This window comes from Cicer arietinum, chromosome 8 (assembly GCF_000331145.2).
Source record: "Cicer arietinum cultivar CDC Frontier isolate Library 1 chromosome 8, Cicar.CDCFrontier_v2.0, whole genome shotgun sequence".
Taxonomy (NCBI): domain Eukaryota; kingdom Viridiplantae; phylum Streptophyta; class Magnoliopsida; order Fabales; family Fabaceae; genus Cicer; species Cicer arietinum.
The window spans coordinates 22,506,382-22,523,642 of record NC_021167.2 but is presented as its reverse complement, the minus strand read 5'-3'; the positions used below and the strand labels follow the sequence as shown (position 1 = coordinate 22,523,642).

The window sequence follows — 17,261 nt, the reverse complement described above, 5'->3', positions numbered from 1 at the left end:
TGTGTTTAATTTATTTGATGACTTGTCATGGAGATGAGATGAAGTGTTAGAGCATTTTCAACGGTAGTCAAGTACATTTGTCGAAACGGTACATTTATTAAAATTTATTTTTTTTTTATTAATTTATGACTGTTAACTTTTTTTAAAATTAATAATAATAATAATAATTTTATAACCTTTTTTTATTGATATATGACTCTTAGCTTTTTTTTTAATCTATGCTTGTTACTTTTATTTTTTCTTTCACAATATTTGTTACAAAAATTTCTTTAAGTTTTTATTAACAATATTTGTTTACTTATTTTTTTTATCTTATTGTTTCAAACAAAAATTGTGTGGCAAATGGATCCAAATCAATATAATCTTCAACCACCTTGATTGCATTTATGTCATTTATTTAACATGTAATTTTTATTATTGTTAAAAAAATTTAAGTTTAATTTTATTTTAAATTTAAATTAAAATAATATAAAATAATATTAATTGAAATATTTAAATTAATATTTTAAGGTGTAATAAAATAAAATATAAATAAAATATTAATGTATAAATTAAAATTGTGGGATCTAATATGGTTCTTTAAGAGTTAAATAGTAAAAAATGAATGAGTTGCTTCAAAGTGATGTGACATAAGACCTTATTTAGTGAATCTACACTTAGTTTACAGTTGGAGTAAAAAATGAATGAGATGTTTTATGATGTGATCCAATGAATTCATATTGAGTTTACCGTTAGAGATACTCTTAGTTATTGAAAATGTATGTTCAAATATAATAAAAACATTTTTTTAAAAAAATTTTCATTGTTTTTAGAAATATAGATAATAGTTCACTTTAAAAATATATCTTACCTTCTCATTAATGAATAAAATTAATACAAATTTAAAAATTAAAAACTGAAAATATTTTTGCAAAAAGTAAACAAACCCTTATACCTCAAACTTAATTTGGAGATCCATTTGATACTTATGAAATGTGCAAGTTATACTATCTATTTTATATGTATTTCTTCTATTTATTTATTTATTATTAACATAATAAATTTAAAATGTCATTCGATTGTATATTTAAGTACGCCATGATAGAAATATTTATTTCATTAAAAAGTTTTGTATTTAAATTTGTATTTTTATCTTGTTTTAATATTAATTTAGTATAGAGTGTCTAATAAATTTTATTAAACAATATGTTAGTTTTCAAAAAATTCTTTTAAAATTTTAATGCCCTCTTGATCTTAATTCTTAAATGTATATATTTGATTTTTAATTTTGATAGCGAGAATTTCAATCGTTGATAAAAAGTACTAAGTAAATGATTTTTTTTTTTTCATTTTGTGTGCCAATTGCAAACAGATCAATCCACCTCGTAGGCTTGTCAAGACAACAGCCTGTCTAAAACAATGTTGAATGGTCCATCAATAAGAAAAGAAAAGTTGGATTTTTTACCTTGGACTTATATCCCACAAAATATTAAAAGCTTAAATTTATCTCTTTAATTTTCATTGAATTAATGGTAAAAAAAAATTACTGTAAAATCTTATCCCTTCATCAAAATTTCCTATAAGTAATTCCCCCCTCCCCTCCAAATATCCGGCGGTACACACTTTATAAACTACTAGAAATTTCCTCTTAACAATTTTCAGTGGTTTTATTTGATTATCAGAAATGTGAAGGCACAAAATTTCTTTATTTACTGGAAATTTCGTCAACAAAATTTCCGGTACATTATTTATACTACCAGAAATTTTGTGCTTTGAAATTTCCGGTTGTTAATTTTATCTACCGGAAATTTCAAATTTTGAAATTTCTGGTACATAATATTTTTTATTTGTCGATTTTTTTTTTAACTTTTTTTAAGTAGGGATGGAAAAAACACCATTATGTATAGATTTGACTAGAACATTCACAACTGATCAAATTTTTGAGTCACGAGAAGCTGTCATATCATGGACAAGAGAGGTTGGCCAACAAAATCGAGTAGCTGTTATCACTACTCGCTCTGACATAGAGACCAAAAAGAGAGGAAGGAAGTCAAAATTAATTATTGGTTGTGATAAAGGTGAAAAATATAAGTCAAATAAAAGTAACACAAGGACTTCAACTAAAAGGTGTGGTTGTCCATTTAAACTTAGATCGAGACCATTAAAAAATGATGATGGATGAATTATTACTTTAATGTGTGGGCTTCACAACCATGAGTTAGTGAATACTTTTGAGAATAATTCATTTGTGGGACGCATAAAAGAAGAAGATAAGAAACATGTTGACGAGCTGACAAAGTATCACGTTGCACCGAGTCACATCTTATCATCTTTTAGAGATCGAGATAAGGAGAATATGACTAATATCTCTCAAATTTATAAGCAACAAAGCACATATATAAATAATTTGAAAGGACCTAAAACTGATATGCAACATCTGTTGAAGTTACTTGAAGATAAGAAGTATGCTTGGAGTATGACTCATGAAGACTCCAACGTTGTGAGGGACATGTTTTGAACGCATCTAAATTCCACAACTTTGTTGAACATGTTCTCTCTTGTATTGATCATGGATAACACCTATAAAACCAACAAGTATAGATTACCATTGTTTGAAATTGTTGGTGTAACTTCAACTGGGTTGACATTCAACATTGCATTTGCTTATATGGATTGTGATCTTCAAGAAAACTTTTGTTAGGCATTGGAGAAGTTAAATGAGTTGTTTGTTTCAAATACTTCATTTTCTCATGTGATTGTGACTGACAGAGAACTTACTTTAATGAATGCAATTTAAGTTGTATTTCCATCTTCAAAAAATTTACTTTGTCAACTTCATATCAACAAAAATGTTGGAGCCAAATGCAAACAATATATATTAAAGAAAGATATGCAGAAACTCATTCTAGAGTTGAGTAGGAAAATGGTTTATTGTTATGAAGAGAAGGAGTACGGGGAACTTTTGCAAATGTTTGAGCAAGCATGTGTCGATTATTTTCTTTGACTACGTCAGAGACTCGTGATTGAACCTTCACAAGGAAAGATTTGTTGAAGCGTAGACCAATCGAGTGTTACATTTAGGAAATACTACGACTAATAGGTACGTCATTAAAATTTTGCATTTTGTTTATATTTATACTTATATAGGATTAAACATTTATGATAGAATTTTTATTGAAATAATATCAAACCTTTTTTATGTTTGAATATTAGGGTTGAGTCTGCTTATTGGTCATTGAAGAGATTTTTGAAACACAGTAAAGGAGATTTCTATAAGGCATGGAATGGTATGAATGACATATTGAAGTTCCAAATTATTAAGATAAAAGGTTCATTTGAGATAAGTAAGGGTCGCAAAGAGCATATACACAACAATACATTCTATGAGAATTTGACTTGGGTTGTATCCAAGAAAGCTTTAACTGACATAGTTCATGAATACAAGAGATTCAACTATGTCGATAACGACAAAGCTCCGTGTTGTTGTATACTTAGAAACACTCATGAATTACCTTGTGAATGTGAGAAATGTTCAAGGGACAAAAAGGATAATCTTCTCTCATTTCCCTCATTTTATTCCTTCCCGAGAGAAATTCTGGGATTTGAATTATTTTCTCTCATTCTTTCTTTTTCCCCTGTAGCTAACTCTAAAAGAAATTACCAGCCCAATATTGTTCATCATCCCTACCAACTCTCCATTCTCCATTTCACTTCCAAAAGTAAAAGCTCACTAAAGTCCCTCAAATGTGCCCAGAAGCTTTGCATATAAGATTTTGGCTCTCCATCTTTGAGAATCAACCCATCTCAGTGAAGTAGAAAAAGAACAACTTAGAAAAGGGGATTTTCAAGTTGAAGTAGAGGATACAACTTAAAGAGGAATCCAAAACTGTGGGGACCAACTCATTCTTCAATCTGGGAAAATTCTAAAAGACAACTCTTAGAAATTGTGAGTTTTTTCCTAGAACTGTGTACATCTTATGTGTGGGTTTTTTGGGTTTGTTTCTAGTTTTGCTTTACTAATTCGAATTGATTTCTTGGTTGAAATGATGAGATTCTTAGAAAAATGAGTGAGGGAAAAATTGAGAGGTTTAGTATGTAGAAAATGTTTGAAATGTGTATTTAGTTTTTCTAAATCCATTCAATCTACATATGTTGTGCGAATGATTGAAGGAATGAGGTAAATTGTTAATTGGCTAATTGATATTCCCTTTGTGTTAACGTATTCCCAAACCCTCTTATGTGTTTTCTTGCTTTTGATCAGTCTTAACCTTTGATTTTGTTTCCTCTATGTGCCTTTGATTTTGTTTCCTCAAGTTGCCTCTGATTCAGTTTTCGTCTAGCTACCTCTTATTTCGTTTTCCTCTGGTTGCCTTTCATCCAAGTTTTCTGCTGACTAAGTGCCTCTAGTCCAAGCTTTCCTCTGATTGAGCTGCCTATGGTCCCAGTTTTCTTATGATCATGCGACCTTTAATCCAAGTTTCCTCTTATCATAGTTTGCATCTAGTCATGCCTCTTATCCAAGTTTCCCCGATTAGAATTTGTAAACTAATAATTGCTTCCAATTAAATGATCACTTAATTAAGACTTCCTCTAAGGAATGATTAGAATTATAGTTATAAGTTTAGTTACAAAATTATGTTGTCATATGGAATAAACTTCCATTTGACTGGTGAAGAAATGCGCATTGTGTCCATGATATACATTGTGCATTACATACATGATGTCCATTATGCATTGCATATACAAGACATGGTAAGCATGATCAAGTATAAATGGTGAGACGTTTTAGCTTTGTTTCAGGCATGAAACAATGGATAAAGGTAAAACAATTGGAACGCCAATTGGGATTATGACCATACCACATTTACAAAAGACTCCAACCATCTGGGTTATCCACATCTGAGTGATTGGAGGAGTTTTTCATTATAAAGGAAATGTATATCATTGAGCTTTTCCTTAACTAAAAAAGAAAATGAAAACCAGAGACCTTTTCTAAATTGAGAAAAGAAAGAAAATGCACTTTTTCCTATTGAAAGAAAGAAAGATTCTAAATATTTGGCCTATGGCTAATATAAAACATATGTTATTTATGATAAGTTTTGATTGTTTTTGAGAAAACTATTTCAAGTTGCCCCTCCCCTTTTTAAGAGCTCATTGAAATTATTATCTCACCCTTATATTCTTATGTATTATAGCAAAGGAAAAGAAGTAAGGCTTGAAGTCGGAATCAGATGATATCACTTAGTAGTTATATTTTGTTTAAAAAGTAATATGTGATGTAATTTTGGTATTTCAAATGATGATTGTAAACCATAAATTTATATTTAAAATTTATTTTGTTGATTGTACCTTGCAATATTTTAATGACTTATTATGTTTTGTCAAAGTGTATGAGTTTATTACCATATTCTAGACAATTGATGATGATTATTATAATTTTTATTTAAAAGATATAAAAAATACTAAAATTAATTAATTAAGTAGTAACAAATATTTGTCACGTATATGAATAATAGGCTTCAGCGGCTTCTTTAGTTACTCATTGAACAGTAATAAATATTTATTTTGTGTATTTCTTTAATAAATCATTTTCAATTTACCATGTTAAATAAATGAAACTTTTGAATGTAATAAAAAAAAAAAAACTTCAATATTTATCGCTAAAATCTTTTGCTCGATTGAAAGTTAGTTAAAATAATATTTTTTATGAAAGTCTTATTTTGTGGTGAAGATTTGTATCATAATAAATAATAAAAAGACATTGTAAATAGTGTAGAATTTCATTTGTTTCACTTCAACATTTATTGCTTTTCAAGCTAGATACAAAGTTGCAGTGTGATGGAGTTGACAGAAAATATATGAAATTAGCACTTGCTCAGCTTTTTTTCTAAAAGTTGTGATAGTGTTTATAGAATTTACTATGTAAAAAAACACTTAAGATATATAACATAAGAAAAGAAAAAAATAAAAATAAAAAATTCTTTAATAAAGTCACGCGGTAGAAATTTAAGAAGAGATAAGTAATGGATTTCCATAGTATCAAGTTTTTCCATGTATATATTAGATTAAATTATTTTTTAAGTTAAAATTTAAAATTAATTGTCTCTTAAATGCCGCTACTTTGTTATTAGTAACACAAAAATAATAATAAAATGTAGGAGAAATTACATTGAGCTACTCTGAGATTGTTTTAAATGATACTAACATATCTCTAGTTTTTAAAATGCACTCATCTCTTCTATATCTACTAAAAAAATCGCATCATACATTTATTGTGACACTTACGTCTTTTCATATTATTCACTCTACAACACAATTATAGTTTTTACTTTAATTTGCGAAAAATACGATCATACATTTGATATATGCAATTTGAAAATGGTTTTGTTCATAATGATACAATTGAAGTGTCCATTCTAGTGTCTTATTGGTGAACGAAAGATAAAAACTTAAGTGTGGCAGAAAAAATATGTTTGACATAATTATTTTAGTGATTTCAAGAGAGATAAATATGCATTTTAAAAACTAGAGGAATTTAAATGTCATTTAAAACAACCTCGGGGGAGGTCAGTGCAATTTCCTCTGCTATGTTTTATATCAACTAATAAATCAGCCTTCTTTTATTTACACAATAATATATTCTTAATATTAACATTCAAATTTTAGAAAATAAATTGTTATATCAATTTTTTTCAAGACTTATTGTTAGTGAAATCATATTCAAAGAGAATATTTGTGAGTAATACCTCTTTTATTCATTAGAATCTCTTGCTTCAAATATACAAAGGGAAAAATGTTATCTCTTTTTATATTAAGAGAATGAACTGGAAGGGAAAACATAAAATGAAGGGAAGCTAACAAACTAACTACCTAGAGAAGAAAGGGAAAATAAAGACTTAGTCATTATACAAACTAAATCAATATCTAACTATTATAATAAAAGGACTATCTATGTTTAATATCCCCCCTCAAATTGGAATGAATATCTAACATTCCAAGTTTGGATAAAAGATGTAAGTAAGGTACTGGGTGTAAATTTTTCGTGAAGATGTCGGCAGCCTGTTCAGCAGAAGGTAATGGCATTAAGTGAATAATTCCATCTTGAATCTTGTCACGAACGACATGACAATCAATTCCAATTTGTTTCATCCGTTCGCGCAAAATGGGATTTGAAGCAATATGAAGAGCATATTTATTGTCGTTGTATAAAACAACCGGCTTAAGATAAGGAATATGCAAGTCGTATAGTAGGTAAAGAAGTTATTGAGCTTTACATGTAGCTTGGGCCAGCGCACAATATTCTGCCTCAGATGAAGAACGTGAAACAATGGATTGTTTCTTACTTTTCCATGAAATTAAAGAATCACCAAGGAAGAAGCAAAAACCCGTAACAGAACGTCTTGTGTCTTGACATGCACCCCAATTAGAATTGCAGAAGCCTTTGATTTGAAATGAGGAACGAGCTGGAAAAAATAGTCATTTACCAAGATTGTTCTTGATGAACCAAATGATACGAAAGGCAATCTGGAGATGCAAGTATGTAGGTGCTGAAAGGAATTGGCTCAACCCACAAACTACAAAAGAGATATTAGGACGAGTATTCGTAAGATACAAAAGTTGTCCAATCACTTTTCTAAAAACAGTGGCATTAGAAAGAGGCTGGCTAGTTGAAATAGACAATTTTAAATTAGCATCCATTGGTGTGGAACATGGTTTTGAACCAAGCAACCCAGTTTCTTCAAGGAGATCGAAAGAGTACTTCCTTTGACATAAGGAAATACCATTGGTATTGTGAGCTATTTCAAAACCAAGAAAATATTTCAACACACCGAGATCTTTAATGCTAAAGACATATTGCAAAGAAGATTTAATAGATTCAATGTCATTCAAATTGTTTCCAGCAATTAGAAGATCGTCAACATAAATAAGAATGATAGTAAAACCAGCAGGAGTAGAGCCAGTAAACAAGGAATAATCAGATTTAGATTGACAAAAACCAAACTGTTTTAAAGATGAACATAATTTGGTATTCCATTGTCGACTTGCTTGCTTTAATCCATAAAGAGATCTCTTGAGTTTACAAACAAGATTTTTATTAGAAACATCAAGTCTAAGTCATGTAAACATCCTCAATGGGATCCCTATGAAGAAAAGCCATGTTTATGTCAAGTTGAAATAAAAACCAATTGTTAATAGTAGCCACAAAAAGTAATAATCTAATAATGATCATTTTCACAACTGGACTGAAGGTGTCTAAATAATCAAGACCTTCAATTTGGTTGTACCCTTTAGCAACAAGGCGAGCCTTGTGCCGTTCGACATGACCATTAGCATGAAATTTTAATTTAAAGATCCAATTACATCCAATTGCCTTCAGTATGGTTGTTTAAAAGAGATTGAAGTTAAGAAGTTATTGCAAGTCTTCAATTGGAGTCTTTAATAGCTTCATAATAAGAAGTGGGTTCTTTCAAAGTAGAAACAGTCATGGAAAAAATCTCGTGAGAAATTGATAAGTTGTCATAGCATATGTATTTAGACAAGGGATAAGGAGTACCTTGAATGGTGTTAGAAGAACAAAACTTATTATTGAAATTACCTTTTAACATATAGCAATGGAAATCTTGAAGATATGACGGAGGATGAGTAACTCTAGCACTTCTTCGAGGAGTGAAAAAAGGTGTGTGACCTTCATTAGATGAAGCTACAGAATCAGTAGAGTCTTAACCTGTAAAAGGAGCAGAAGAGAAATTCGAAGGGGAAAGGGAAAGCAAAACAGTAGAATTATTGTGAAACTCATCAAAGTCAAAGTCATTACCAACGTGGATAGGATTTGGTTGCTGAGAACTAAAATTTACAATAGGATAATGAAAGATAGACTCGAAAGACACACTGTCGCGAGAAAGAAAAACTTCTTTAGAAAACATATCAAACAATACACAACCTTTAGTACCCAGTTTGTTTCCCAAGTAAACGCATTTGCGAGACCATGAGTCAAATTTTTTTCTATTCGATTGCAAAGTAGTAGAAAAACATAGGCAACCAAAAACCTTCAAGTTTGAAATGTTAGGAGCCGTATCATGCAATATGTGATAAGGAGAAAAAAAATTTAAAAATTTAGATGGCAGCCTGTTAATAAGAAATACTGCATGAATAATGGCATGAGCCCAAAAAAGTGTGGGTAATTTTGTTTGAAATAAAAGGGCATGTGCCACATTCAAAATGTGTTGATGTTTACGCTCAACAATTCTATTTTATTGAGGTGTCTCAACACAATATGTTTGATAGACGATGTCATTGGTTTGATAAAAATCTTTTAGAAGGAACTCACTACCATTGTTAGATCGAATGCATATTATTTTCTTATTAAACTGAGTATGAATAAAGGATATGAAAGATTTAACAAGCATTGAAGTTTCAGATTTCAGTTTCATAAGAAAAATTCAACAATATCTACTTTTATCATCGACAATAGTTAAAAAATATTTGTAATCAAACATAGAGGGAACATAAAAAGGACCCCAAATGTCCATGTGAATTAAATCAAAGCAAGCATTAGAACATGAGACACTATGAGAAAAAGGTAACATTTTCTGTTTGGGAAACAAATATATATCACAAGGGGGAATACATTTATCAACATGAACAAAAGGGAACTGTTTATTAATATGTGTCAAAGTATCAAGAGAAGGATGAACAAATCGAAAGTGCCAAAGATTATGTTTGGAGCTTAGAACATGATTAATACTAGAAAGAAAAATAGAATCAAAAGTACAAGAAGTAGCAAAACTAGTAGAAATACGTAATTGAGGAAAGTGAGCAAATATAAGCCATGTTGAACACTAGATGTACCAATCATCTTTAGGGAGACGTTGTCCTGTATTAAACATTTAATGGCATAGAACACCAGATTACAATTAAAAGACCTAGTTAACCTAGGAACAAATATGAAATTAGTAGTAAGTTGAGGTAAGTAAAGTACACCAGTTAGATAAAAATTGTTATTAAAAAATGCAGTGCCAACAAATTGAGCCATAACCATGGAACCATTTGGCAATTTAATGGAAACAGGTGCAATACGTTTAAAAGATTGAAACATATTAGCAGAAAAACAAACATGATATGTGGCTCCTGTATCCAGGAGCCAAGAATGATTGGAAAATAAATTCAAAACTTGATGTGATAAAAGATTACCTAAAACAGTGGAAGATGAATTTTGAAGGTGATTAACAGTGGTGGAAGGTGAATCACTAGAAGCTTACAACAATGCTAATAAAGCCTTTTTTTTTTTTTTTGATCCAAGGTGAAATCTAGGGAGCCAACTTCAACATCAGAGATGTTGTTTTCATTAGCACTGCCATCAACATCATGATCTTGAGAGGTAAATGAACAATTTTTAGAAATAGAACTGGGTCTTGGATAGTTAGGAGGATAACCGTGTTTCTTAAAACATACATCCACAATATGACCAGGTTTATTGCAGTGAGAGAAAATCTTGTATCCACAACCACGGCTACCATAGGTGCGACTACCAATGGAGGAAGAACAACGTCCAGAACTACGACCATAATTAGAAACAACAGCAACATATTTTGGTTCCTTAGTAGGATTAAAGAATTGTCGTTCTTGTTGTATAAGCATAGAAAAAACCTTTCTGATATGAGGAATTTGATCCATTAACATTATTTGGGATCGAACATATGAATATTGCTCATTAAGGCCTTTAAGGAAACGAATTACGCAAGAACATTGGGGGTTACAAGAACATGTAGGTAGATGACGAAAATTATCAAGTTCTTGCCAAAGCCTTTTCAAACTAGTAAAGTAATTAGTAATAGTGGAGTCACCTTGACGGAGAGAAAATATTTCTTCTTGTAAATATGAGATTCGAAAAACATCACCTTGATAATATCTATCCTTCAATTCCTTCCAGATTTCAGCCGCAGATTCCATCCACATGATGCTTTGGGAAATTTTCGGATCATGAGAGTTGGCAATCCATGACATGACCATTGTGTTACACCGATCCCAAGCTATAGAAAGAAGAAGAAGAAGAAGAAGAAGAAGAAGAAGAAGAAGAAGAAGAAGAAGAAGAAGAAGAAGAAGAAGAAGAAGCCTGGGTGGGAAGAACTGGGAAATGTGGTCTGCATCAATGAGATCGTTGCTGGGAGCTCAAAAAGTGTTTGAGATTGTTCAAGACGGTTATGAACAACTTAGAAGAAGAAGAAGAAGAAGAAGAAGAAGAAGAAGAAGAAGAAGAAGAAGAAGAAGAAGAAGAAGAAGAAGAAGAAGAAGAAGAAGAAGAAGAAGAAGAAGAAGAAGAAGAAGAAGAAGAAGAAGAAGAAGAAGAAGAAGAAGAAGAAGAAGAAGAAGAAGAAGAAGAAGAAGAAGAAGAAGAAGAAGAAGAAGAAGAAGAAGAAGAAGAAGAAGAAGAAGAAGAAGAAGAAGAAGAAGAAGAAGAAGAAGAAGAAGAAGAAGAAGAAGAAGAAGAAGAAGAAGAAGAAGAAGAAGAAGAAGAAGAAGAAGAAGAAGAAGAAGAAGAAGAAGAAGAAGAAGAAGAAGAAGAAGAAGAAGAAGAAGAAGAAGAAGAAGAAGAAGAAGAAGAAGAAGAAGAAGCCTGGGTGGGAAGAACTGGGAAATGTGGTCTGCATCAATGAGATCGTTGCTGGGAGCTCAAAAAGTGTTTGAGATTGTTCAAGACGGTTATGAACAACTTGCAGTGAATTCTACAGAAAGACAACAAACAACTTTCAAAGATTGCAAGAAAAGAGATTGCAAGAAAAGAGATTGCAAGACATTGTTTTACATCCAACAGAGTGTGGATTCAAAAAACTTTGAGAGGATCTCGAAGGCAGCTACATCAAAGGAGGCATGGAGATCTTGGTCAAGTACTATACGGGTGGAGAAAAGGCCAAGAAAGTGAAGCTCCAAATGCTAACAAGGCAATACGAATTATTGCAGATGGAAGAAGATGAAGTTGTGGCAGATTACTTCAATCGTGTACAGGTTGTTGTTAATCAGATAAGGACAAATGGTGAATCATTAACTGAAGTGGTGATTATTGAAAAGATCCTTAGAACATTAACACAAAGGTACGATCACATAGTGGTGGCAATTGAAGAATCAAAGGATCTTGATAACATGAAGGTGGAGGATTTGCGAGGCTCTCTTGAAGCTCATGAACTGAGAGTAAGAGAAAGGTGTGCAGCAACCTCAACATCTCAAGTACAGGCCTAAGTTAGCAAGAAGACCAACCAAAGTGGTAAGAAAAAATTCAACAAGAAAGGAATCCAATGCTATAATTGTCAAAAATGGGGGCATTTTGCAAAGGAATGCAGATCCAAGAAGGTTCAAAGAGAGGATGATGAAGCACCAATGGCAGCCGAAGATTCAGACTCAGATGAGGTGTTGATGGCTACAACAAAATTAGATGATGACTGCCCAGAGCCGTGGTACCTTGACACATGTTGTTCAAATCATATGACTGATCATAAAGAGTGGTTTGTAAGCATTGATGATAAGGTGAAAAGGGAGATCAGATTTGCAGATAACAGTTCTGTAATGGCAGAAGGAATAGGAAAATTATTGATTCAAAGAAGAGATGACAAACAATCATTCATATGCGATGTGTTGTATATGCCAAACATGAAGAATAATCTGTTAAGCCTTGGACAAATGCTTGAAAAAGGGTATTCTATGAAGATGGAGCAGGGTGAAATGCGATTGTTTGATGATTCAAGAAGATTGATCTTGAAGGCACCACTATCTAAAAATAGAACCTTCAAGATTGATATCTAGATCAATGGGAGCAAGTGTCTAGCCGTTGAAGTCATGAATGATGATTGGCTGTGGCATAAGAGGTTTGGACATTTAAATTTAAGAAGCCTTCAAATGTTGCATAGCAAGAAAATGGTGCAAGGAATTCCAAAAATTAAAATGCCAAAGGAGCTGTGTGAAGAATGTTGTCAGACCAAGCAACACAGAAACTCATTCAAGGATGAAGTACCAACTCGATCTTCAAGAATGATGGAGATAATCTACTCTGATGTTTGTCGTCCTTTTGAAGAAGTATCAATAGGAGGTAATCATTACTTTGTATCGTTCATTGATGATTTTGCAAGGAAAATTTGGGTATATCTAATCAAGAGAAAGAATGAAGTGCTTGAAATACTTAAAAAATTCAAGATAATGGCTGAAAAACAAAGTGGCTTTAGTAAGAAAATCATCAGAACAGATAGAGGAGGATAATATAATTCTCATGAATTCCATGTTTTTTGTGAAAAATAAGGGATATTGCATGAAGTAACTGCACCATACACTCCCCAACATAATGGCACGACTGAAAGGAGAAATAAAACTATAGTGAACATGGCTAGGGGTGTTAAAAGGAAAGAAAATGCCTCATAAGTTCTGGGGGGAAGCAATGTCAACTGCAGTGTATATTTTGAATAGGTGTCCAACCAAGAGATTGGGCACAAGGACACATGAAGAAGCTTGGACTCGAAGAAAGCCAACTGTGAATCATCTAGGGGTGTTTGGTTCTCCATGCTTCAGGCATGTGCTAGTTCAAAACACACAAAAAAAACTTGATGATAGATCAGAACAGATGGTGCTGATGGGATATGGTGCCACTTGAGCTTACATGTTGTATGATCCAGACAAGAACAAGTTGATAATAAGCAGGGACATACTGATGGATGAATCAAAAGGATGGGACTGGAAAATGATTGAAGCCAGCTCAAGCAGCCCAACCAGTCCAGACATACCAGTTAGTTCCATCAGTCAAGCCAGCAGTATAGAAACAGTGGGGCTTGATGAAGGCCAGCCTGTAGGAACAACAAGTTAACAAGTTTTTAAGCCTATGAGAAGGTCTGAAAGAGCTAGGCAGCCTTCAGTCAGATTGCGACCATGTGAAGTGACATATGACTCAGCCATCAATGCAGATGGAGAACTAACACATTTTGCTTTGTTGGCTGAATCAGAACCAGTAAGCGATGAAGAAGCCTTGAGTGATCCTAGATTGAGAGCAACAATGGATGATGAGCTCAAAGCCATAGAGAAGAACGAGACATGGGAGCTGATGAATCTGCCAATGAACAAAAGACCAATTGATGTGAAATGGGTCTATAACCTGAAATTGAAACCTGATGGGCAGATTGCTAGATACAAGGCCAGACTTGTAGCAAAGGGTTTTTTGCAAAAACATGGGCTGGACTATGATGAGGTATTTGCTCTAGTAGCTAGAATTTAAAAAGTAAGAATGGTAGTTTCAATTGCTAGCTACAAAGGCTGGTCTATGCATCAATTGGATGTTAAATCAGCCTTCCTCAATGGTTCATTAGATGAAGAAGTGTATGTGAAGCATCCCCCTGGATATGTGAAAACATGCAAAGAAGATCATGTTTACAAATTGAAGAAAGCCTTATACGGCCTGAAGCAAGCTCCTAGAGCTTGGAACAAGAGGACTGACAAATTCCTCAAAGAGCAGTAATTTTAAAAATGTGTGAATGAGCATGGAGTTTATGTCAAGAAGGGAGCAACAACACCTACACTGCTGATATGCCTTTATGTTGATGATTTATTGCTAACTGGCAGTGATGAAGTGAAAATCAGTGAGTTCAAATTCAGAATGGAGAAAGAATTTGAGATGACTGATTTGGGCATGCTGGCATATTTCCTTGGTATTGAGTTTGAAACCAGGAAAAATGGATTATGCATCTAAGAAAGTATGCAAGTGATGTATTAAAAAGGTTTAAAATGCAAGAGTGCAATGGAAGCAGCACCCCATCAGAGTTAGGGCTAGTGCTGTCCAAAGAGGGCAATGATTTGGAGGGCAATGATGAGTTGATTGATCCTACAACCTTCAAGCAAATTGTAGGATCCTTGAGGTACTTGTGCAAAACTAGGCCAAATATCTCATATAGTGTTGGCTGATTAGTAGGTACATGGAGAAGCCCATGACATCACACTACATGACAGCAAAAAGGATCTTGAGATACATAAAGGAGATCATTGAACTTGGGCTGTTATATTCCACAAAACTGAATGAAGAGAAAGCTGAATTTATTGGTTTCACTGATGCTGATTGGTGTGGAGATATGGATGATAGAAAGGGTACCATGGGCTAAGTATTTACCATCAATAACTCACCCATCTCATGGTGTTAAAAGAAGCAAAGCATAATAGCATTGTCCACATGTGAAGCTGAATATGTGGCTGCATCTATGGGAGCATGTCAAGCTTTGTGGCTGGCAGAGTTAATGGCAGAACTGGGACTGAGAAGCAATGATGCAATGAAGATGAAGATAGATGATAAACCAGCTATAGATCTAGCAAGACATCCAAGTGTTCATGGAAGAAGCAAGCACATAAAAACGAGATTCCATTTCCTAAGGGATCAAGTAATGAAGGGCAAGATAAAGCTGGAACACTGCAATATAAATGATCAAAAGGCTGACATCTTAACCAAAAGTTTGAAGAGAGTGAAGTTCCAAGAGACGAGGATCAAACTTGGATTAACATCAAATTGAATCACTTTGAATTAGGGAGCATGTTAAATGTAATTCAAATTGATTTGTAATTAGTTAGTTATAATATAGTAAGCAATTAGTTAGAATATGGTTAGAAGTTGATTAAGTTTGTTGTAACTGAATTAGCTAGAACTGCTTCTATTAAAGCCTTCAAAACCAAGAACAATATATAATGCTTAACCAGAACATTCTTTAGACTATCCAGATTGATAATCAGTCTCCGTTTTTCTGACTTTCTGTTTTTCTTCTCAATTTCAATTACTCTAAAATATGCAACATGTTCCAACAACTATAAAGTATATATTGTATCGATTAATTGTTGTGTAAATGTAGATGCGGTTTAAGTAACTCAAAAATTGGTGGACTCAACATCCAAATGATTGTCATTGGACATTGATTGTGGTCAAAACCATAAAGGCATCTTCGTTATACCACATATGCTAGAAGGTACTACTCTAAGACGAAAATAAAATCTATATGTAAATTATTTACTATGTTGAATGTAGTTTGATTAGTAAGCTAAGGGGCGCCAGAAGAAATTTAAGCAAACACATAACACTTAAATAACTCTACTAATTTATTTTTATGGGTGTTAATTTTTATTTCCATTTCATTGTGTATATTTTAGTATAATGAACTAAAACTTAAAATTTGTTTAATACTATTAAATATACTAGTGTATAACTCGTGCGTCGCACGAAAATAACTTACGATCTTGATAAATAAATTATTATATTAATTTATATATATCAATTCTCATAAATTTTATTGACATTGACATTAAATATATAAGTTGACTTAAAAATAAACAATTTACAAAAAAAAAAAATAATAAAAAAATGTAATCATAAACTAAATTAAAAAATTCTTTTTTACATTGTCAATTAAAAAAATCCTTTTTTACATCGTCAATGTCACCAATTAAAAGCATGACTCGATCTTTAATCTCAACGATGATGCCTTATTTTTTAATTCTCCAAATAATCTTTTTTCTTTCCAAAAAACTTATTATAAAACAATACTTTTAATTTTAAACAAATAAAAATAATGATTATTGAAAAATTAAATAATTAGATTAGATGATATAAGAATTTTTAAAATAATGTACATGGACATATATAAATTAAGTAAATTATGAGTAAGTAACTTAATAATTAATTTTTATTTTTATTATTCAACATAGTATGTTACTTATATGAAATACATGACATTTTAGAATTCATATAAATTTTGCTGTATCAAGTGGCAAAATATGGTATATGTAAAACCACTAAAGGGTCCCTAGTGGTTGCAAAGGAGCAAAGTTCCACTTCTCTCTATAGGATGCCTACGAAGCTATGCAAGGAAGAAGTGAATGCAATTGAAGATGCATCTTCTGATTTATGGCATATGCGCCTTGGTCACTTCAGTGAGAAAGGACTCAGCATACTTGCGAAGAAAAATTTTCTTCCTGTGAAAGGTACGTCTCTAAAAACTTGCACTCATTGTTTTGCTGGAAAACAACATAGAGTTTCTTTTCATAATACTGGTCCTCATAGGAGGCAAAATATCCTCGATTTAGTTCATACTGATGTTTGTATGATGGATAGTAAATCTCTTGGCGGTGCATCATATTTTGTTAATTTTATTGACGACCACTCTAGAAAAGTGTGGGCATTTCCTTTGAAATCTAAAGATCAAGTATTTGGAGTCTTTAAGCACTTTCATGCAAGTGTTGAAAGAGAAAAGGGAAGGAAATTGAAATGTGTTCGATCA

General features: G+C 32.2%; 2 protein-coding genes across 2 annotated transcripts; both read left to right on the top strand.

Moving 5' to 3' along the window:
• The first annotated feature begins 2,173 nt into the window (after window positions 1-2,173).
• LOC101501177 (uncharacterized) lies at window positions 2,174-2,497 on the top strand. The gene has a single exon (XM_004516975.1). The coding sequence runs from the start codon at window positions 2,174-2,176 to the stop codon at window positions 2,495-2,497; it is 324 nt and encodes a 107-aa protein (XP_004517032.1).
• A 9,117-nt stretch (window positions 2,498-11,614) lies between these two features.
• LOC140919103 (uncharacterized) lies at window positions 11,615-12,774 on the top strand. The gene is made up of 3 exons (XM_073364620.1): window positions 11,615-11,845; window positions 11,938-12,176; window positions 12,315-12,774. The coding sequence occupies exons 1-3, from the start codon at window positions 11,615-11,617 to the stop codon at window positions 12,772-12,774; spliced, it is 930 nt and encodes a 309-aa protein (XP_073220721.1).
• Window positions 12,775-17,261: the final 4,487 nt, after the last annotated feature.

Coding starts and splice junctions, on each gene's coding strand:
- LOC140919103 (XM_073364620.1), top strand. CDS start 11,615: ATGTGGTCTGCATCAATGAGATCGTTGCTGGGAGCTCAAAAAGTGTTT. Junction 11,846..11,937: donor AGGCAGCTACATCAAAGGAG/GCATGGAGATCT, acceptor GAATTATTGCAG/ATGGAAGAAGATGAAGTTGT. Junction 12,177..12,314: donor GAACTGAGAGTAAGAGAAAG/GTGTGCAGCAAC, acceptor AAAGGAATGCAG/ATCCAAGAAGGTTCAAAGAG.
- LOC101501177 (XM_004516975.1), top strand. CDS start 2,174: ATGTGTGGGCTTCACAACCATGAGTTAGTGAATACTTTTGAGAATAAT.